The following is a 21,121-nucleotide window of genomic DNA, read 5'->3' on the forward strand; positions in this document are numbered from 1 at the left end:
TTGACTGGGGAAGTCCTTCTGCATTAATTACAATAAGTAATATTCATTGAAAACTTTCCTTATTTATTTATACACAGTTGAACAGTTACTCAAAGAAATCATTTTCCCACCCTATTTAATATTGACAGATTTCTTCAGTTAGAAACAAAAACTCAAAACATAGGCAATCCTAAAGAACTCATCTATGTCCCCTTTATCTTCCCTGATCTCATATAGTCCCTAAAACAGGGCTTGCTGCCCTTTCTTCTTCTTGCCTTTTCAGCAGATGAGTCAAGGTTGCAGAGGTGGCAGTCAACCATAGTCAAAGAGTTTGATTTTTTTCCATCCATCAGGTCATAGAAGCTGCCACTGAGCCTGACAAGAGCTGGTCCTCAAAAACGCAGAATGAATTGGTTTGAATGAGGTGATTAAAGGGTTAATGAGTAGTGGTTAAGGAGACAAAGACCTTTAGTGGATGGGGTAATATTGCTGTATTACTGACAGAAGCAGGATTCTCTAAAAAAACTTTCTGCAGCCATTTACTTACATACATTTTAAAGAGTTACTACAAGATATTTTAAAAATTTAAACAGTTAATACAAGAAAAATATCAAGTGAATAGTTCATGACACTAAACTCAACTGTTCATGACACAAAGTATCTTAGAAAACAAATCTCGGCTGGGTGTGGTGGCTCACACCTGTAATCCCAGCACTTTGGAAGGTCCAGGCCAGCAGATGACTTGAGGTCAGGATTTTGAGACCAGCCTGGCCAACATGGAGAAACCTCATCTCTACTACAAATACAAAAAAATTAGCCAGGCATGGTGGCAGGTGCCTGTAATCCCAGCTACTGGGGAGGCTGAGGCAGGAGCATCGCTTGAACCCAGGAAGTGGAGGTTGCAGTGAGATGAGATCATACCACTGAACTCCAGCCTGGGCAACAGAGCGATATTACATCTCAAAAAAAAAAAAAAACAAAATAAAACAAACAAACAAAAAAAACCCTGGGAATTGAATTCCTTTATGACTCCAAAAAACATGTGTCTTTTCTATTGAGACTGCTGATGGTAGTCAGCTTTTCACAAGGAATTGGCTTCTGCTCAGCTTCCCTCTCTCCCTGAGGTAAGCAAGCAGGTGCTGTCGTCTCCTCCACGTGACCTTTATTCCATACTTGTCTTCGGGGGTGTCTTCAACCAGAACAGGTCCAGGCTCTGGGCTATCAGGAGTGCCAGTGTGAAGAGAGCAGCTTGGAAGGCTGTTTTCCTTCTGATCTCGGGGAATGAGTACTTCCTTCACAGACGATGACTCTGGGGTCTGGATATCAGGTGGAATGAACACATAAGGTAAGCTCTGAAGTGCCTGTGCTGACATGTCCCCACAGCTTTGGGGACTGAGCACTGGAACTAAGGGTCTTCTGGAAACATCCTTTTCTGATTCACTGGGGCACTCCCGGATTAAGGGGATCCCCAATGTCTCTGAATTGGAAGACTGCGGACTCTCAAAAGTTAGATGTGGAAACTTGGAGGTGGTAGATTTTCGACTTGAATGTCTTGCCCGGTATTGGTGGTGGTGTTTCCGGTAGGCTGGCAACAAGCTTCCCGCTGTTGTATCAAAATCAGGTGATACCTTAAAAAAAAAAAAAAAGAAAAAGTGAGCTGAGCCTAAGTACTAACCTAAGAGAGGAAACTATATCTGATGACCAGACTCTTACATTGGGGTCTAATGTAGTAATGAACACAAAACTAAAACAGCTGTCTAATGGGATAACAACAGGATGCTTTGGGCAAATGACTCCATCTCTCTGGCCGCCAGCCTCCTCGTGTGTAGGAAAGGGGGTGATGTCTCTTTCACGGCATCACACCACAGGGATATAACGTGTCTTCCCCGGGATGGAGTCTCAGTCCGACATCTAGACTGGAGTGCAGCGGCATCATCTCAGCTCACTGCAACTTCTGCCTCCCGGGTTCAGGCGATTCTCCTGCTTCAGCTTCCTGAGTAGCCAGGACTACAGGCGCCTGCCACCACGCCCAGCTATATATATATGTATATTTTTTTGTTTGTTTGTTTGTTTTTGAGACAGAGTTTCGCTCTTGTCACCCAGGCTGGAGTGCAATGGCACTCTGCTCTGCTCACTGCAACTTCTGCCTCCCTGATGCAAGCGATTCTCCTGCCTCAGCTTCCCGTGTAGCTGGGATTACAGGCACGCACCACCATGCCCAGCTACTTTTTGTATTTTTAGTAGAGACGGGATTTTACCATTTTGACCAGGTTGACCTTGAACTCCTGACCTCAGGTGATCCACCTGCCTTGGCCTCCCAAAGTGCTGGGATTACAGGCTTAAGCCACGGCGCCCAGCCAATTTTTGTATTTTTAGTAGAGTCAGGTTTTTACCATGTTGGTCAGACTGGTCTCAAACTCCTGACCTCAAGTGATCCACCCGCCTCAGCCTCCCAAAGTGCTGGGATTACAGGCGTGAGCCACAATGACTGGCCTAGATATAACTTATCTTTAAACTTCATGAGGGTAGAGACCAGTGGTCTTGTTCTTGATTCCCAGCACCTAGCAGAATGCCTGGAACAAAGAAGGCCCTCAGTAAATAATGAAAAGCCAACTCCAAGCACAGGGGATGAGAACTAGCAGAGGACCTGGCATATAATGACTATTCAATAAATGTTCATTCCTACTCTCATCCACAGGATTCTGATGTTTAGGTTTCTTCCACAGTCCTGTAGCAGGATGGTTCTTCCAAGCAGTCCTGAATAAGTTACATTTATTAAATACTCCCAAGCCAAGCTTATGTTTTTGTCTGGCCCTTTTACTACACTACTTTCCCGTTGTATAGTAGCTATATTCTCTTCCCAGGGCTTCTGTTTTTTTTTTTTTTTTTTTTAATTTTTTTTTTGAGACAGGGTCTCACGCTGTTGCCCAGGCTGGAGTGCAGTGGCAAATCTTGGCTCACTACAGCCTTGACCTCTAGGCTCAAGAGATCTGCCCACCTCAGCCTCCCAAGTAGTTGGGACTACAGGTGCACACCACCATGCCCAGCTAATTTTTCTATTAATATTTTTTAGTCAAGATGGGGTTTTGCCATGTTGTCTAGGCTGGTCTTGAACTCCTGGGCTCAAGCAATCCTCCTGTCTTGGCCTCCCAAAGTGCTAGGATTACAAACATGAGCCACTACACCTGGCCTCTCTTCCCAGGGCTTTTAAGTGGTCAAAATATGACATATGCTATTCTTATGGGATTTTTATTTTTCAAGGCTCAATCCATTAAACAATAAACAGAGTAGCTAGATACTTCATCTTTCACATGAGGTTTGGGGAACAATCTCATTTTTAACTTGTTCTGCCATTGATCAGGCATTCTCACCCAGCTAATGAGTAAAAAACTTTTGCCGGGCACGGTGGCTCAAGCCTGTAATCCCAGCACTTTGGGAGGCCGAGACGGGCAGATCACGAGGTCAGGAGATCGAGACCATCCTGGTGAATGAACCACGGTGAAACTCCGTCTCTACTAAAAAATACAAAAAACTAGCCAGGCGAGGTGGCGGCACCTGTAATCCCAGCTACCTGGGAGGCTGAGGCAGGAGAATGGCGTAAACCTGGGAGGCAGAGCTTACAGTGAGCCACTGCACTCCAGCCCGGGCGACAGAGCGAGAGTCCGTCTCAAAAAAAAAAAAAAAAAACTTTTACACTGAACTCTTTCAGAGGAAAATAGGGGAAGAGAAAGACTCCAGTTCCCACTAACCCATTCCTCAGTTTGAACTGAGAAAAGAAGATGTACCAGGGAAGATGGCTGGCCACAGACAGAAAGAATACATTAACTCCTTGCCCCTGCCCCCATGAATCTTATTCTTTGGAGGCCCTGGTTCAAGGGGCAGAAGAGTCAGCATTCTGGAAAACCTAACAGAGTAAAAGTCAAAGTAGGCCGGGCGCGGTGGCTCACGCCTGTAATCCCAGCACTTTGGGAGGCCGAGGCAGGCAGATCACGAGGTCAGGAGATCGATACCCTCCTGGCTAACACAGTGAAACCCCGTCTCTACTAAAAATACAAAAAATTAGCTGGGCGTGGTGGCGGGCACCTGTAGTCCCAGCCACTCGGGAGGCTGAGGCAGAAGAATGGCATGAACCTGGGAGGTGGCGCTTGCAGTGAGCCGAGATCGCACCGTTGTGCCTCAGCCTGGATGACAGAGCAAGACTCCATCTCAAAAAAAAAAAAAAAGAAAAGAAAAAAAAAGTCAAAGTGATAATCCCATGGGCCTACCCAGGAAGTGATGGTGCTGTGGTCAATGGGCTTGCTGGGCACCTGTCGAGTGTGAGTGATGGGAAGCTGTGTAGATGCACAGCTGTGTTTGGGGCCCTCCAGTGGTTGATGGTGGAACAGCAGCTGGGCTTTCTGGGAAGGCTGGCGGCGTTTTTTTCTGGGAGGCATCAACCGGTGAATGAGGAACAGTTAGTAACCACATGATGCTGTTAGCCTTCGGGTTGGGTGATAGGCTCCAATTCCAACCCATGCCTGTAGAGAAGAAACAAAAGCTGAGAACAAAGAATTCCCTAGCTCCTCCTGATCCTCCGCCAGCCAATTCTACCATAAACCTCAAGGCTGTGGGGAGCACGGCCTCCTGCACCTACAACCACCAAACAAAACACAATATTCATATTCAACATTCATCTAACGAACATTTATTGAGTATGTGCTAAGTGTCATGCTGGGTGCTGGGAATTTAAAGATGAATAACCATTTATTCAACCATCATTTACTGAGTGCCAAGCATTTGTAGTGATACAGAGATCATCCCTGTTTCAAGGAGCTGCAAGTCTAGCAAAGGGAAACAGACATTTACAACACAGTATGAGAATATGATATGGTTCCATTCATTCCAAAGGAGGCTTTCTGGAAAGGAAGATATCTGACCTAGGCATGAACGGCATAGAAGAAACAAAAAAGCAAGGAGGGCACTCCAACCTGAGGAAGCGCGCACACAAGGGCACGGGGACAAGAAGGAGCACTGTGAATTCTGGGAATTATAAACTCAATGTATCTGGACACAGAGTATGAAAAGAAAAATGGCAGGAACTGAGGATAAACATGGTGTCAGGATGAGGTAAAAAAAAAAAAAAAAAAAAAAAAAACAGGTGACACGGCTGGGGGAGGGGGCTCACGCCTGTAATCCCAGCACTTTGGGAAGCCGAGGCAGGCAGATCACCTGAGGTTGGGAGTTCAAGACCAGGCTGGCCAACATGGTGAAACCTCGTCTCTACTCAATATACAAAAGTTAGGCTGGGAGTGGTGGCTCATGCCTATAATCCCAGCACGTTGGGAGGCTGAGGCGGGCTGATCACTTTACGCCAGGAGTTCAAGGCCAGCCTGGCCAACATGGCAAATCCCACCTCTACTAAAAATACAAAGCTTAGCTAGGCGTGGTGGCACATGTCTGTAGTCCCAGCTACTCAGGAGGCTGAGGATCACTTGAACCCAGGAGCTGGAGGTTGCAATGAGCTGAGATTGTGCAACTGCACTCTGACCTGGGCAGCAGAGCTAGACTCTGTCTCAAACAAACAAACAAACAAATAAAAAAGATGTATTTTAAAAATAAAAAAGAGTGTAGTGGTGCATGCCCGTAATCCCAGCTACATGGGAGACTGAGGTAGGAGAATCGCTTGAACCTGGGAGGTGGAGGTTGCAGTGAGCTGAGGTTGCACCACTGCACTCCAGCCTAGAAGACAAAGCGACTCATCTCCAAAACAAACAAACAAACAAACAACAGGTGACACCATATGAGTTTAGACTTTAAGCAGAAGAATCTGAGCCCACCTGGCTTTTAAAAACTTTTTCACTGCAGATAATGTCAAATATGCACTAAAGTGGACTGAATAACATAATGGGCCGTGTGTACCGATCATCCAGCTCCAGTAACTATCAGCCAGGCTAACCGTGACCCATTTACACCCCAGCCACTTCTTCTATCCCTGGATTATTTTGAAGAAAATGTATTCGGCCAGGCACAGTGGCTCATGCCTGTAATCCCAGCACTTTAGAAGGCCAAGGTGAGTGGATCACCTGAGGTCGGGAGTTCGAGACCAGCCTGACCACGTGGAGAAACCCTGTCTCTAAGAAAAATACAAAATTAGCTGGGCGTGGTGGCGCATGCCTGTAATCCCAGCTACTCGGAGGCTGAGGCAGAAGAATCGCTTGAACCCAGGAAGCAGAGGTTGCGGTGAGCAGAGATCACACCACTGCACTCTAGCCTGGGCAACAAGAGTGAAACTCCATCTCAAAAAAAAAAAGAAAAGAAAAGAAAAAGAAAATATATTCTTTTTTTTTTTTTTTTTTTTTTTGAGATGGAGTCTCGCTCTGTCGCCCAGGCTGGAGTGCAGTGGCCGGATCTCAGCTCACTGCAAGCTCTGCCTCCCGGGTTTATGCCATTCTCCTGCCTCAGCCTCCGGAGTAGCTGGGACTACAGGCGCCCGCCACCTCGCCTGGCTAGTTTTTTGTATCTTTTAGTAGAGACGGGGTTTCACCGTGTTAGCCAGGATGGTCTCAATCTCCTGACCTTGTGATCCGCCCGTCTCAGCCTCCCAAAGTGCTGGGATTACAGGCTTGAGCCACCACGCCCGGCCAAAAAGAAAATATATTCTATGATTCCCATTAATACGACTAAATAAATACATAAATGCTTTAACATTAACAAATATCCAGCCAGCTAGTGTTCCCATTTTCTTTTTTTTCGAGACAACATGATCATGGCTCACTATAGCCTTAACCGCCCAGGCTCAGGCGATCCTCCCACCTCAGCCTCCCAAGTAGCTAGGATTACAGCATGTGCCCGGCCTCTCTATACTTTTTATTCCTTTCCAACTAGAATGTAAGCACCACAAGGGCAGAGGGCATGTTATTCTCTGGTATATATTTTCAGCACCTGGAACAGTGCCTAGCACAGGCGCTCAGTAAATATTTTTCTAATGAATGAATGAACAAATGGATATATATATTTTTTGTGTTTTCCATAACATGTTAGTTCCTTAAGAATAGAAACTTTGGCGGGGCATGGTGGCTCACGCCTGTAATCCCAGCACTTTAGGGGGCTGAGGGGGGCAGATTACTTGAAGTCAGGAGTTCAAGACCAATCTGCCCAACATGGTGAAACTCCGTCTCTACTAAAAATAGAAAAATTAGCCAGGCGTCATGGCAAACACCTATAATCCCAGCTACTCAGGAGGCTGAGACAGGAGAATCGCTTGAACACGGGAGGCAGAGGTTGCAGTGAGCGGAGATCACACCACTGCACTCCAGCCTGGGCAACAGAGCAAGATTCAGTCTAGAAAATAAACAAAAAGCTACCACAGGAATCCAGTGGAAAGATGACAGTGGTAGCAATGGCTATAAGAGAGGAGACCACCCCTCATATTGTCTTATGCCCAATTTCTGCCTCCAAAGAAAGAAAAAGTAAAAACTAAAAGGCAGAAATGAAATCCACAAGCAGACAGCCCAGAGCCACACACTGGGGCTGGTAGTTAAAGATCGACCCCTGACCTAATTGGTTCTCTTATCTATAGATTACAGACATTGTATAGAAATGCACTGTAAAATCCCTATCCTGTTTTGTTCTGATCTAATTACTGGTGCATGCAGCCCCCAGTCACGTACCCCCTACTTCCTCAATCGATCACGACCCTCTCACGTGCACCCCCTTAGAGTGGTGAGCCCTGAAAAGGGACAGAAATTACTCACTCGGGGAGCTTGGCTCTTGAGACAGAAGTCTTGCTGATGCCCCCAGCCAAATAAACCCCTTCCTTCTTTAACTCAGTGTCTTGAGTTTTGTCTGCGGCTCGTCCTGCTACAGCTATAGTTTTGAAATTCATGACTTGCTGAAAGTCATCAGTACGTTGCTCAGCAATCCTGTTTCCTTGATCAACTCATTCTCCACAAAGATTATCTTAACATTTCTCTAAGCTAGGTGCAGTAGCTTACGCCTGTAATCCCAGAACTTTAGGAGGCTGAGGTGGGAGAACTGCTTGAGGACAGGAGTTCAAGACCAGCCTGGGCAACATAGTGAGACCTTGTCTCTACTAAAAATGTAAAAGAATAATTAGCTGGGCATGGTGGCATGCACCTGTAGTCCCAGCTACTTGGGAGGCTGAGGTGGGAGGATCACTTGAGCCCAGGAATTTGAAGATGTGGTGAGCTATGACTGTGCTACTGCACTCTAGCCTAGGTGACAGACAGACCCTATCTCTAAATAAATAAATAAATAAATAATAAATAAATAAAGTGGAAAATTTTTTTCTTTGTTTTGAAACGAAGTCTCACTCTGATGCCCAGGCTGGAGTGCAGTGGCGCAATCCGGCTCACTGAAACCTCCTCCTGGGTCCAAGTAATTCTCCTGCCTCAGCCTCCCAAGTAGCCGGGATTACAGGCACCCTCACCACGCCCAACTAATTGTAGTATTTTTTAGTAGAGATGGGGTTTCACCATGTTGGCCAGGCTGGTCTTGAACTCCTGACCTCAGGTGATCTGCCCACCTCGGCCTCCCAAAGTGCTGGGATTACAGGCGTGAGCCACCGCGCCCAGACTGAACATTTTTAAAATCATTTTTAGAGAAGGGGTCCTGTTCTGTCGCTCAGGCTGGAGTACAGTGACACGATCATTGCTCACTGCAGCCTCAAACTCCTGGGCTCAATAGATCCTCTTGCCTCAGCCTCTCAAATAGCTGGGAATATAGACAAGCACCACCACAGCTGATTAGTTTCTTATTTTATTTTTTGTAGAGATGGGGTCTTGCTATGTTGTCCAGACTGGTCTTGAACTCCTGGGCTCAAGTGATTCTCCTGCCTCAGTCTCCCGAAGTGCTTGGATTCCAGGTGTGAATCACCATACCCTGCCCACTTTCTTAGAGCTTCAGAATATCCCTTTTCTCTTAACAAATGACTTTACTTCCTACTTGACAAAGAATACATAAGACATCAAAGGAAATACTCTCATTTTCCAGAAAACAAACATACAAACCTATGCATGTCAGTGTTTAACTTCTTTCTGCTCTAATTAGAGGTCAGTTCACTCTGCTATCTAAGTCCTTCCCCTCTGGTTGTGCTTTGGAGCTGTTCTCACTTGGAGCTGTTCTCACTTTTCTCTGGCAAACTCATCTGCCTGTATACCCACCTAGAAGTAGATGACTTCGATATTTACATATTCATTTTAGAATTCCTTACGTTTGGGACCCAAATATCCCACGACCTACCTGAACAGCAACAGCAACTAGATATTTCTTTCTTTTTTTTTTTTTTGAGATTGATTCTCACTCTGTCGCCCAGGCTGGAGTGCAGTGGTGCGATCTCAGCTCACTGCAAGCTCTGCCTCCCAGGTTCACGCCATTCTCCTGACTCAGCCTCCCAAGTAGCTAGGACTACAGGTGCCCACCACCACGCCCGGCTAATTTTTTGTATTTTTAGTGGAGACGGGGTTTCACCGTGTTAGCCAGGATGGTCTCGATCTCCTGACCTCGTGATCCGCCCGCCTCGGCCTCCCAAAGTGCTGGGATTACAGGTGCAGGCCACAGCGCCCGGCCGCAACTAGATACTTCAAATGCACCTCAAATTCAACATGTGTAAGGCACAGCACAGTGGCTCACCTGTAATCCCAGTACTTTCAGAGGTCAGGGTGGGTGGATCACTTGAGCTCATGAGTTTGAGACCAGCCTGGGAAATACAGTGAAACCCAAACTCTACAAAAAATTAGGTGGACGCGGTTGTGTGCACCTGTAGTTCCAGCTACTTAGGAGGCTGAGGTGGGCAGATCACTTGAGCCCAGGAGGCGGAGGTTGTGGCGAGCTGAGATCGTGCTACTGAACTCCAGCCTGGGTGACAGAGTCAGAACTCTTTCAAAAAAAGAAAAGAAAAAAAAAATTCAACAAGTTCAAAACTGAACTTGGCCAGGCACAGTGGCTCATGCCTGTAATGCCAACACTTTGGGAAGTAAAGGTGGGAGGATCACCTGAGCCCAGGAGTTCAAGATCAATCTGGGCAACAGAGTGAGACCCTGTCTCTATAAAAAATACAAAAATTAGGCCAGGCACGGTGGCCTACACCTGTAATCCCAGCAGTTTGGGAGGCCGAGGTGGGCTGATCACGAGGTCAGGGGATCGAGACCATCCTGGCTAACATGGTGAAACCCCGTCTCTACTAAAAATACAAAAAAATTAGCCAGGCGTGATGGTGGGCACCTGTGGTCCCAGCTACTCAGGAGGCTGAGGCAGGAGAATGGCGTGAACCCGGGAGGCGGAGCTTGCAGTGAGCCGAGATCACGCCACTGCACTCCAGTCCAGGCAACAGAGCGAGACTCCGTCTCGGGGGGGAAAAAAATTAGCTGGGTGTAGTGGTGTGTGCCTGTAGTCCCAGCCATTCAGGAGGCTGAGGTGGGAGGATCACCTGAGCCCAGGAGGTTGAGGTTGTAGTGAGCCAAGGTCATGCCACTGAACTTCAGCCTGGGGGACAGAGTAACACCCTGTCTCTAAAAAATAAAAAGATAAATAAAAATAAATATATGAAGTTTTTTTTTTTGAAAAAAACAACTCATTCTGAGCATTGTTTTGTAGTAAAAAAACAAAAACTGAATTCACGATCATTCCCTTGATAACTCCACCCCCACCCCTTGGCCAAAGTGATTATCTTCCAGGGCCCTTGGTCAGGGAATGGTGTCATTATTCCTTCAGTTATGCAGCCAAAAATCTTGACACTTCTCCCATCCAACCCACCACAAGCCCTGTCAACTTTACCTCTTAACCATGTTTTCGTAATGCCCCTTTTTCACGCTGTCTCCTTCTTTCTCTTCTCTCTCTCGCCGCCACCCTTTTTTAAGCTCCAGCAGTTCTTGCCTGGAGTACTGCAATATCCAACTGTTCTGCCCTAATCCACTCTAGCAAAGCCCACTATAGACTGACCTTTTAAAATGCAAATCTGACCTGGGTTCACTTCTGCTTGAAGCTTATGATTGGCTTCCTTTAATATCTTGGACAAGCACAAAACTTCTCTGTATGGCTAAGGCCGCACTTCCCCTGACTCTAGCTTCAACTCACACCACACTCCATTCAGGTAATCAGCTCAAACTCCTCAGATATTCCTTCGCCTTTGTACTCACTGTGCTTCCTCCTGCCATCCATCCAGCCTTTGCACGCCTGATTCCCTCTGCTCAGCGGGGCTCCCTCCTTTCTTTGTAAAAGGCATCAGCTCTCACACCAAGCTCTCATTAGAAAAGCCTTTCCTGTCTTACCTCTCAAGATCTTATTGTAAATACTCAAAGTATCATTAACCTCTACTGTTTCACTTTACAGCAATAATGCCACATTTGTTTGTTCGTTTTGGAGACGGTATCTTCCTGTCGCCCAGGCTGGAGTGCAGTGGTGTGATCACGGCTCACCATAGCCTCCACCTCTCGGCTTCAGGTGATCCTTCCACCTCAGCCTCCAGAGACTACAGGCATGCACCACCACGCGCGGCTAATTTTTAGTAGAAAAGCGGTTTCGCTATGTTGGCCAGGCTGGTCTCGAACTCGTGACCTCAAATGATCCACCCGCCTCGGCCTCCTAAAGTGCTGGGATTACAGGCGGGGGCCACTATGCCCAGCCCACATTTGTTTATTTGATTATTTTATTTTTTTTTTAATTTTTAAATTTTTTTTGAGACAGAGTCTCACTTTGTTGCCCAGGCTGGAGAGTGCAGCAGTGCAGTCTTGGCTCACTGCAACCTCCGCCTCCCAGGTTCCAGCAATTCTCCTGCCTCAGCCTCCCAAGTAACTGGGACTACAGGCATGTGCCGCCATGCCCGGCTAATTTTTTTTTTATTAGTAGTAGAGATGGGGTTTCACCATGTTCGCCAGGTTGGTCTCGAACTCCTGACCTCAGGTGATCCGCCTGCCTCGGCCTCCCAAAGTGCTGCGATTACGGGCGTGAGCCACCGCGCCCGGCCTATTTGATTCTTTTAAAATGTCAGTGCCCCTCTTCCACGATTGGACTATGAGCCCAGGGCAAGGAAAGAACCTTGTCTGCCATTGTATCTTCAGGGCCTAGCGGGGCCTGGCAGAGCCGTTGCTCAACTAGACTGGTTGACTGAGGAAATAAATAAAGCACCACCGTCTACCACAGCCGAAGGCTTGGCTTTGGGAGGGACCAAAGACGGGTCAGCACTTGAAGATTTCGCGCTGAGGTTGGGTTCCTGGGGCTGACATTTTTTTCAAGATGGAAGAAAGCTGAGCTAATACGCAGCCCTCAAAGAACCCTCAGTCTAATCGGGGGCAGCAGACGATCCTTCACTGTACGAAAATGGGGTACGATTTTCCCCAGGAAGGAAATCAACTGAAGCCGACCTTGGAAAAGGGGAGCAGAGCAACCTGAGGGGCAGCGGGGGCGTGTCGCCTGGCGTGACTAGGGCGGCGGGGAAAGCGGACCCAGGGACCCGGGCCTATCGCGCCGCTGCCGCACATCCCGAAACTGTCCCTCCGCTCGTCCACCCACGCGGCGGGAACCCCTCCGGCCCCTCCCAGGCCCCACGGCCACTTCCTCCCCCACAAGCCGGCCTGCCGCCCGCCTTACCAGCCCGGGCCGGACCGGGCCGCAGCTCCTGTCAGACCGCACAGCCTTCGAGCCCGGAATGCCGAGACAAGGCCGGCGCCGATTGGCGACGTTCCGTCACGTGACCTTAACGCTCCGCCGGCGCCAATTTCAAACAGCGGAACCAACTGAAAGCTCCGGTGCCAGACCCCACCCCCGGCCCCGGCCCGGGACCCCCTCCCCTCCCGGGATCCCCCGGGGTTCCCACCCCGCCCGCACCGCCGGGGACCCGGCCGGTCCGGCGCGAGCCCCCGTCCGGGGCCCTGGCTTGGCCCGCAGGTTGGAGGAGCCCGGAGCCCGCCTTCGGAGCCACGGCCCAACGGCGGCGGCGACTGCAGTCTGGAGGTGAGCGGGATACAGGAATGGAGTCCCAGGCCTGGCCTGGGCACAGGCGGGGAGCGAGGCCTCCGGGCGCGGAGGTCAGGGCGTCTAGCAGCAGGGCACGGGCCACGAGTGGAGGTTTGGGCCACACGGGAAGAATCTAAGCCGGGGTGCAAATGTGTTCTGCATCCAACCTCCTGGCCGGGGCCTTCTCACTACTTAAAGCGCCCCTTGGCCTTCCCTGGAAGTCTGACCTCTGCACCCTGCCCACGGCCTCGGGAGGGCTGGGGTGGCCTTTCTTAGGCCGACTGTAGCTGAGATGAAGACTGAGCTTGTAGTGCGTTGAGTCAAAGACCAACCTGCACACATACTCCCTTGCTCCCAGGCTCTCTCACCACTAGGCAACACTGCCTCCATCTTACCCATTTGCAGGGCCCTTCTCCTGGTTCCTGAGAATGCAGCAATATTTCCCCGCTCAGGACGGAGATGGCTCAGAGGACCACTCTGGAAGTTTCCCGAGCAAGAAAGTGTTGGCAATAATAATATCAGGCTGGTCAGGAAGTAGAAGAAAAAATTAAGACCTAGATATCCTGCGGAAAAAGAGGAATCATATCTACTGATCGATGCGGGGAGAGAGGGAAGCCTGGAAAGATCTGAAGTGAAAGTAAAACTGAGATTTGAAGGTGGAGCTGTGGAGGGCCTGTGAACTCTGCAGGTGACAAATGTCAAAAAAATCACAGTTGCTTTTCAGGGAGAGAATAAGTGTCCTAAAAAAGAGACAGCCAATTCCTCTGTCTCCCAAAGGTCCATGAAATAGAATTATACAATTTTGCTTAATGGTAGAGTATTCCATGTATCTATTAAAATCAACAAAAGGCTGGGTGCAGTGGTTCACGCCTGTAATCCCAGCACTTTGGGTGGCCGAGGCGGGTGGATCATCTGAGGAGTTTAAGACCAGCCTGGTAAACATGGTGAAACCCTGTTTCTACTTAAAAAAAAAAAAAAAGTTAGCCTGGCATGGTGGTGGGTACCTGTAATCGCAGCTACTCGGGAAGCTGAGGCAGGAGAATCGCTTCAACCCGGGAGGTGGAGGTTGCAGTGAGCTGAGATTGCGCCATTGCACTCCAGCCTGGGTGACAAGAGTGAAACTCCCCCTCAAAAAAAAAAAAAAAATTTAAAAAAATCAACAAAAGACTTTAAAAAAAAAAAGACTATGCTGTTAGCATTTTAGAACCACCTTAGTGTATTGATGATAGCTCATTCTGGTAGTAAGGAGACAGGGGTTATAGTCTTTTTTCTGGAAAAGAAATTAATAAAATGTCATGCTTAGAAAGTTAAAATATGTATAACCACATGCAAGTACTAAAGTGCCACTGTCTAAATACAGTACGAATTGTAAAAGAACACATTCTTTTTAAATTAGAGCAAGTATAATAGCCTGTGAAATAAATGTCACCCTCTAAAGTTGTTCAGTGAACAAGCTGCACAACTTTACATGGGCCTTCAATAGAGGTTTCCATTTTATGTGAGGTTTTGTAAACTGGGAGATGATTTTTCCAGTAGTGTGGCAATAGTACAACCTGCCTTTCTTCCCTGATTCTGTGTACACTGGTCCTATTTATGAAGTAACATAAAAATTAAAAGGCTTGGCCAGGTGCGGTAACTCATGCCTGTAATCCTAGCACTTTGGGAGGCCGAGCCAGGTGGATCACCTGAGTTCAAGACCAGCCTGAGCAACATAGTGAAACCCTGTCTCTACTAAAAATACAAAAATTAACCAGGTGTGGTGGCGGGCGCCTGTAATCCCACCTACTCAGGAGGCTGAGGCATGGGAATCGCTTAAACCCAGGTGGCAGAGGTTGCAGTGGGCTGAGATTGTGCCACTGCATTCCAGCCTGGGTGACAGAGTGAGACTCTGTCTCAAAAAAAAAAAAAAAAAAAATTAAAAGGCCTTATCTTAGAATGGATTATGGGATCAGAGTTTTGTCAGGACTCCTAACTACCATATGCTTTCCTATTCTAGCATCTTCCATTCCTGTCCATACAGTCATTGCAAGTGATCTATTTATATTATAGTAGGCAATTATAAAGATTTCCGGCCGGGCGCGGTGGCTCAAGCCTGTAATCCCAGCACTTTGGGAGGCCGAGACGGGCGGATCACGAGGTCAGGAGATCGAGACCATCCTGGCTAACACGGTGAAACCCCGTCTCTACTAAAAATACAAAAACTAGCCGGGCGAAGTGGCGGGCGCCTGTAATCCCAGCTACTCGGGAGGCTGAGGCAGGAGAATGGCGTAAACCCGGGAGGCGGAGCTTGCAGTGAGCTGAGATCCGGCCACTGCACTCCAGCCCTGGTGACAGAGTGAGACTCTGCCTCAAAAAAAAAAAAAAAAGATTTCCACATATTTGTGGCTATCCCATCCACTTCTTTTTTTTTTTTTTTTTTTTTTTTTTTTTTTTTTTTTTTTTTTTTTTTTTTTTTGAGACGGAGTCTCGCTCTGTAGCCCAGGCTGGAGTGCAGTGGCCAGATCTCAGCTCACTGCAAGCTCCGCCTCCCGGGTTCACGCCATTCTCCTGCCTCAGCCTCCCGAGTAACTGGGACTACAGGCGCCCGCCACGCTCGCCCGGCTAGTTTTTTGTATTTTTAGTAGAGACGGGGTTTCACCGTGTTAGCCAGGATGGTCTCGATCTCCTGACCTCGTGATCCGCCCGTCTCAGCCTCCCAAAGTGCTGGGATTACAGGTTTGAGCCACCGCGCCCGGCCTCCCATCCGCTTCTGTAGCTAAATATTCTGAAGCTTCAAGAAGGAGATCTTTGTCTATCTCCAGCCCAGGCCCATTTTTACCCTTTGAATTGCTTCTGTCTGCTGTAATTTTAGCCTTCTTTTGTCAGTAAAGCTTACCTCCTTATTATCTGAGGTCTTTACAAAAGTCCATGGAGTGTTTACCTGGGCCTTTAGGCTCATGTTCCTGATCATATGAAGAGGAGCACCTTTCTCTAAAAGAACCTCTTCTCAGCCTAAAAAATCTCTAACATCTTGCTGGTGTTTGCATTTTCCAGGGTCGACACTTGTGATTCTCAATGGAGAGTGAAAACGCAGATTCATAATGAAAACCAGCCCCCGTCGGCCATTGATTCTCAAAAGACGGAGGCTGCCCCTTCCTGTTCAAAATGCCCCAAGTGAAACATCAGAGGAGGAACCTAAGAGATCCCCTGCCCAACAGGAGCCTAATCAAGCAGAGGCCTCCAAGGAAGTGGCAGAGTCCAACACTTGCAAGTTTCCAGCTGGGATCAAGATTATTAACCACCCCACCATGCCCAACACCCAAGTAGTGGCTATCCCCAACAATGCTGATATCCACAGCATCATCACGGCACTGACTGCCAAAGGAAAAGAGAGTGGCAGTAATGGGCCCAACAAATTCATCCTCATCAGTTGTGGGGGAGCCCCAACTCAGCCTCCAGGACTCCAGCCTCAGACCCAAACCAGCTATGATGCCAAAAGGACAGAAGTGACCCTGGAGACCTTGGGACCAAAACCTGCAGCTAGGGATGGGAATCTTCCTAGACCACCTGGAGCCCTTTGCGAGCAGAAACAGGAGACCTGTGGTATGTGGTCTTCCAGGGAAAGGGGTGAGGGAGCCCAGCCTTTTCTCTCCAGTGGCAAGGTCTGTAGTCAGTCTTGATGCTTGCAACAGTCAGGCATCTGGCCGAGCACAGTGGCTCACCCCTGTAATCCCAGCACTTTAGGAGGCTGAAGCAGGCAGATCACTTGAGGTCAGCAGTTCGAGACTAGCCTGGCCAACATGGCATGGTGAAACCTGTCTCAACTAAAAATATTTAAAAAACTAGCCGAGCGTGGTGGCACACGTCTGTAGTCCCAGCTACTCTGGAGACTGAGGCAGGAGAATCGCCTCACTATGTTGCCCAGGTCAGGAGGAGGTGGCCGCAGTGAGCCAAGATCGCACCACGGCACTCAAGCCTGGGTGACAGAGCAAGACTGTGTCTCAAAAAAACCAGAACAATCAGGCATCTAGCCTGAGCCAATGAAAGTCTTGACTTCATCCTGAAAGCTTGACCCAGCTCCTTTGGGTGCTGTTGAACGGGTTACAATTATAATTTAGAATTTTTGTTGCTTTCTTTATGTTGGAAAAGGATTATCTCTGTTTATCCTTCCCATTGACCCAAAAGAAAGTAAAAATCATTTTCCTTCCTTAAAAAAAAACTTGGCTAGGCGCGGTGGCTCACGCCTATAATCCCAGCACTTTGGGAGGCCAAGGCAGGTGGATCACCTGAGGTCAGGAGTTTGAGACCAGCCTGGCCAACATGGTGAAACCCCATCTCTACTAAAAATACAAAAAATTAGCTGGGCATGGTGGCAGGCCCCTGTAATCCCAGCCACTTGGGAGACCGAAGCAGGAGAATTGCTTGAACCCAGGAGTCGGAGGTTGCTGTGAGCCAAGATTGCACCATTGCACTCCAGCCTGGCCAACAGAATGAGACTCTGTCTCAAAAAAAAAAAAAACCACAACAACAACAACAAAATTTCTATTAAAAAAATGTTTTTATTTATTTATTTTTATTAAGACGGGGTTTCAGCTGGGTGCAGTGGCTCACACCTGTAATCCCAGGACTTTGGGAGGCCAAGGCGGGCAGATCATGAGGTCAAGAGATCGAGACCATCCTGGCCAAAATGGTGAAACCCCGTCTCTACCAAAAAGACAAAAATTAGCCAGGCGTGGTGGCAGGCGCCTGTAGTCCCAGCCACTCTGGAGGCTGAGGCAGGAAAATCGCTGAACCTGGGAGGCAGAGGTTGCAGTGAGCCGAGATTGTGCCACTGCACTCCAGCCTGGCCACAGAGCGAGACTCTGTCTCAAAAAAAAAAAATGAAAATGAAAAAAAGAAGGGGTCTCAAAAAATAAATAAATGAGGAAGGGGTCTCACTATGTTGCCCAGGCTGGTCTCAGACTCCTGAGCTCAAGGGATCCAACCATATGGGCCTCCCAAGGTGCTGGGATTACAGGCATGAACCACAGCGCCTGACTTCATTTTCCTTCTTTTTTTTTTTTTTTTTTGAGATGGAGTCTTGCTCTCTTGCCCAGGCTGGAGTGCAGTGGTGCAATCTCAGCTCACTGCGACCTCTACCTCCTGATTTCAAGTGATTCTCCTTTAAGTAGAGACAGGGTTTCGCCATGTTAGCCAGGCTGATCTTGAACTCCTGACCTCAGGTGATTCGCCCACCTCGTTCTCCCAAAGTGCTGGGATTACAGGCGTGAGCCACTGCACCTGGCCTCATTTTCCTTCTTGATAAGGGAGAAAGCTAAAGGAAGAGGAGGAAAATGACTTTTTCTTTAGAGATGGGGTCTCACTCTGTCACCCAGGCTAGAGTGCAGTGGCGCAATCACGGCTCACTCTAGCCTCGAACACCTGGACTCAAGCCATTCTCCCACCTCAGCCTCCCAAGTAGCTGGGACTACAGGCATGCACCATCATGCCCAGTTAATTTTTTCTTTTCTTTTTGCAGAGATGGGGTCCCACTATATTGCCCAGGCTGAAAAGTGACTTTTTTGGTGTGCAGATCTCAATAATTCTTTTGTAAGGCTGCCTTGATTGATCTCTAAGGCTCAGTGTGGCTCAGCTTGAAATGCAATTTGAGCTATGCTCCTACAGTTTTCCTGAAATGCATAATGGGGCAGAGTAACTTAGAGCCACGATAGATTCAGCATGTGTTCTCCGTCCCTGAAGGTTGAGGTCTTGGACAAGTGATCCCTAGCCACCAATTCTTTCTTTCTTTTTTTTTTTTTTTGAGATGGAGTCTCGCTTTGTCGTCCAGGCTGGAGTACAGTGGCGGGATCTCAGCTCACTGCAAGCTCCGCCTCCTGGGTTTACGCCATTCTCCTGCCTCAGCCTCCTGAGTAGCTGGGACTACAGGTGCCCACCATCTCGCCCAGCTAGTTTTTTGTATCTTTTAGTAGAGACGGAGTTTCACCGTGTTAGCCAGGATGATCTCAATCTCCTGACCTCGTGATCCGCCCGTCTCAGCCTCCCAAAGTGCTGGGATTACAGGCTTGAGCCACCGCACCCAGCCTCTTTTTTTTTTTTTTTTTTTTTTGAGACAGAGTCTCACTCTGTCTCAACCAGGCTGGAGTGCAATGGCGCAGTGTTGACTCACTGCAGCCTCCGCCTCCCAGGTTCGAGCGATTCTCCTATCTCAGCCTCCTGAGTAGTTGGGACTACAGGTGTGTGCCACCACACCCAGCTAATTTTGTATTTTTGGTAGAGATGGGGTTTCACCATGTTGGCCAGGCTAGTCTTGAACTCCTGACCTTGGGAGGTCCACCCGCCTCGCCCTCCCAAAGTGCTAGGATTACAGGTGTGAGCCACTGCACCCAGCCTGCTAGCCACCAATTCTGATGGACATACTGGGCATCTGATGAGGCAGCTAAGTGGGGTGTCGGATGATTTTCCCTCTAGCAGATGGTGAGGCAGCAGGCTGCACTATCAACAAGAGCCTATCCAACATCCAGTGGCTCCGAAAGATGAGTTCTGATGGACTGGGCTCCTGCAGCATCAAGCAAGAGATGGAGGAGAAGGAGAATTGTCACCTGGAGCAGAGACAGGTTAAGGTGAATTGTTCTGTCCCTCACTAAAGAAATCAGATCCAGTGCAGGGAATTCCTAGGTAGGGAAATGGATCAAGTGGCCTGATGGACCAGACTTGCCGAGTTCTGGTATTAACTCTCCACTTCATGTTATTCTGTGTAACTTTTGAGCTACTTTTCTGCCTGGGATCTTTTCTCCCCGATCTGTGAAATTTCCTTGAGGGCAGATTCCCTTGTTCACTCTGTATTCCAACGAACAGCACTGGGTTTAGTATTCTGTCCTTAGTAGGTATTCAGGAAATGATTAAGAGGTCTTCACTTTGGGAATCCACTTGAACTTTAAAGATGTCTCCCAACAGTATGAACAGTATAAATTGAATATAATATAATAAGGTAATTTTATTAGAAGATATAATATTAATAGCAGATAAAGTCAGTTTATATATACATTTTTTTTTTAAGACAGCGTCTTGCTCTGCTGCCCAGGCTGGAGCGCAATGGTGCAATCATGGCTCTCTGCAGCCTCGACCTCCTAGGCCTAGCTGATCCTCCCACCTCGACCTCCCAGGCTCAGCTGATCCTCCCACCTCGACCTCCCAGGCTCAGCTGATCCTCCCACCTCAGTCTTCCGAGTAGCTGGGACTCAGGTGCACGCCACCATGCCCAGCTAATTTTTGTATTTTTTGTAGAGATGGGGTTTTGCCCTGCTGCCCAGGCTGATTTCAAATTCCTGGGCTCTAGGGATCCTCCTGCCTCAGCCTCCCAAAGTGCTGGGATTACAGGCATGAACCACCAGCCTGGCCTAGATACGAATTTTAAATACATCCCTAGCAATCAAAATTGAATCCAATTGTGTAGTCTGGGTTGTTTTTTTTCCACAGTTACCAATATAATACATCTAGATTCTATTGTATATATGTGTTAATCATTCATTCAGCAACCTTTATTTTCTTTTCTTCTCAACTTTTATTTTAGGTTCGGGGGCACATGCGCAGGTGTGTTACATGGGTATATTGTGTGTTGCTGGGCTTTAGCGCACAAATGATTTTGTCCCCCAGGTAGTAAGCATAGTACCTGCTGGGTAGTTTTTCCATCTCCCCATCTTCCCATGCTCCACCCTCAAGTAGGCCCTGCTGTCTACTGTTCCCTTTTTCGTATCCATGTGTGCTCAATGTTTAGCTCTTCCTTTTTTTTTTTTGAGGCGGAATCTTGCTGTCTCCCAGGCTGGAGTGTAGCAGCGCGATCTCAGCTCATTGCTACCTCCACCTCCCAGGTCAAGCGATTCTCCTGCCTCAACCTCCTGAGTAGCTGGGATTACAGGTGCCCGCCGCCACGCCTGGCTAATTTTTGTATTTTTAGTAGAGATGGGGTTTCACTAGGTTGGCCAGGCTGGTCTTAGACTCCTGACATCGTGATCCGCTCGCCTCGGCCTCCCACAGTGCTGGGATTACAGGTGTGAGCCACCATGCCCGGCCTTGTTTTTGTTTTTTCTGTTTTTTCTCTCTTTGAGATGGATTCTCGCTCTGTCGCCAGGCTGGAGTGCAGTGGTACAATCTCTGCTCACCGAAACCTCTGCGTCCCAGGTTCAAGTGATTCTCCTGCCTCAGCCTCCCAAGT

The 21,121-nt window shown here is 48.2% G+C and overlaps 2 protein-coding genes across 9 annotated transcripts in view; one reads left to right on the forward strand and one right to left on the reverse strand.

Moving 5' to 3' along the window:
- RHNO1 (RAD9-HUS1-RAD1 interacting nuclear orphan 1) lies at positions 1–13,441 on the reverse strand. 3 transcript variants are annotated; one of them, XM_030938943.1, is made up of 3 exons: positions 13,326–13,441; positions 4,245–4,496; positions 1–1,607 (listed from the first exon to the last, which is right to left on the reverse strand). In XM_030938943.1, the coding sequence occupies exons 2-3, from the start codon at positions 4,410–4,412 to the stop codon at positions 1,053–1,055; spliced, it is 723 nt and encodes a 240-aa protein (XP_030794803.1). In that variant the 5' UTR covers positions 4,413–4,496; positions 13,326–13,441; the 3' UTR covers positions 1–1,052. The 3 variants fall into 3 exon arrangements, with proteins under 3 accessions (XP_030794803.1, XP_030794804.1, XP_010357485.2); XM_030938944.1 differs by lacking the exon at positions 13,326–13,441 and adding an exon at positions 12,565–12,648 and having other exon boundaries at positions 4,287–4,496; XM_010359183.2 differs by lacking the exon at positions 13,326–13,441 and adding an exon at positions 12,565–12,648.
- Positions 12,676–21,121, forward strand: part of FOXM1 (forkhead box M1) — a 22,163-nt gene continuing 13,717 nt past the window's right edge. For 3 of the 6 annotated variants that reach the window (XM_010359184.2, XM_030938942.1, XM_010359185.2), the window contains exons 1-3: positions 12,676–12,927; positions 15,964–16,512; positions 19,378–19,529. In XM_010359184.2, coding sequence (XP_010357486.1) covers positions 16,011–16,512; positions 19,378–19,529 — 654 coding nt within the window. In that variant the 5' untranslated portion in view covers positions 12,676–12,927; positions 15,964–16,010. The remainder of the gene's footprint in view (positions 12,928–15,963; positions 16,513–19,377; positions 19,530–21,121) is intronic. The other 3 variants (XM_030938941.1, XM_010359186.2, XM_010359187.2) reach the window with 1 other exon arrangement.

The sequence above is a fragment of the Rhinopithecus roxellana genome, chromosome 10, assembly GCF_007565055.1.
Source record: "Rhinopithecus roxellana isolate Shanxi Qingling chromosome 10, ASM756505v1, whole genome shotgun sequence".
NCBI classification, from domain to species: Eukaryota; Metazoa; Chordata; class Mammalia; order Primates; family Cercopithecidae; genus Rhinopithecus; species Rhinopithecus roxellana.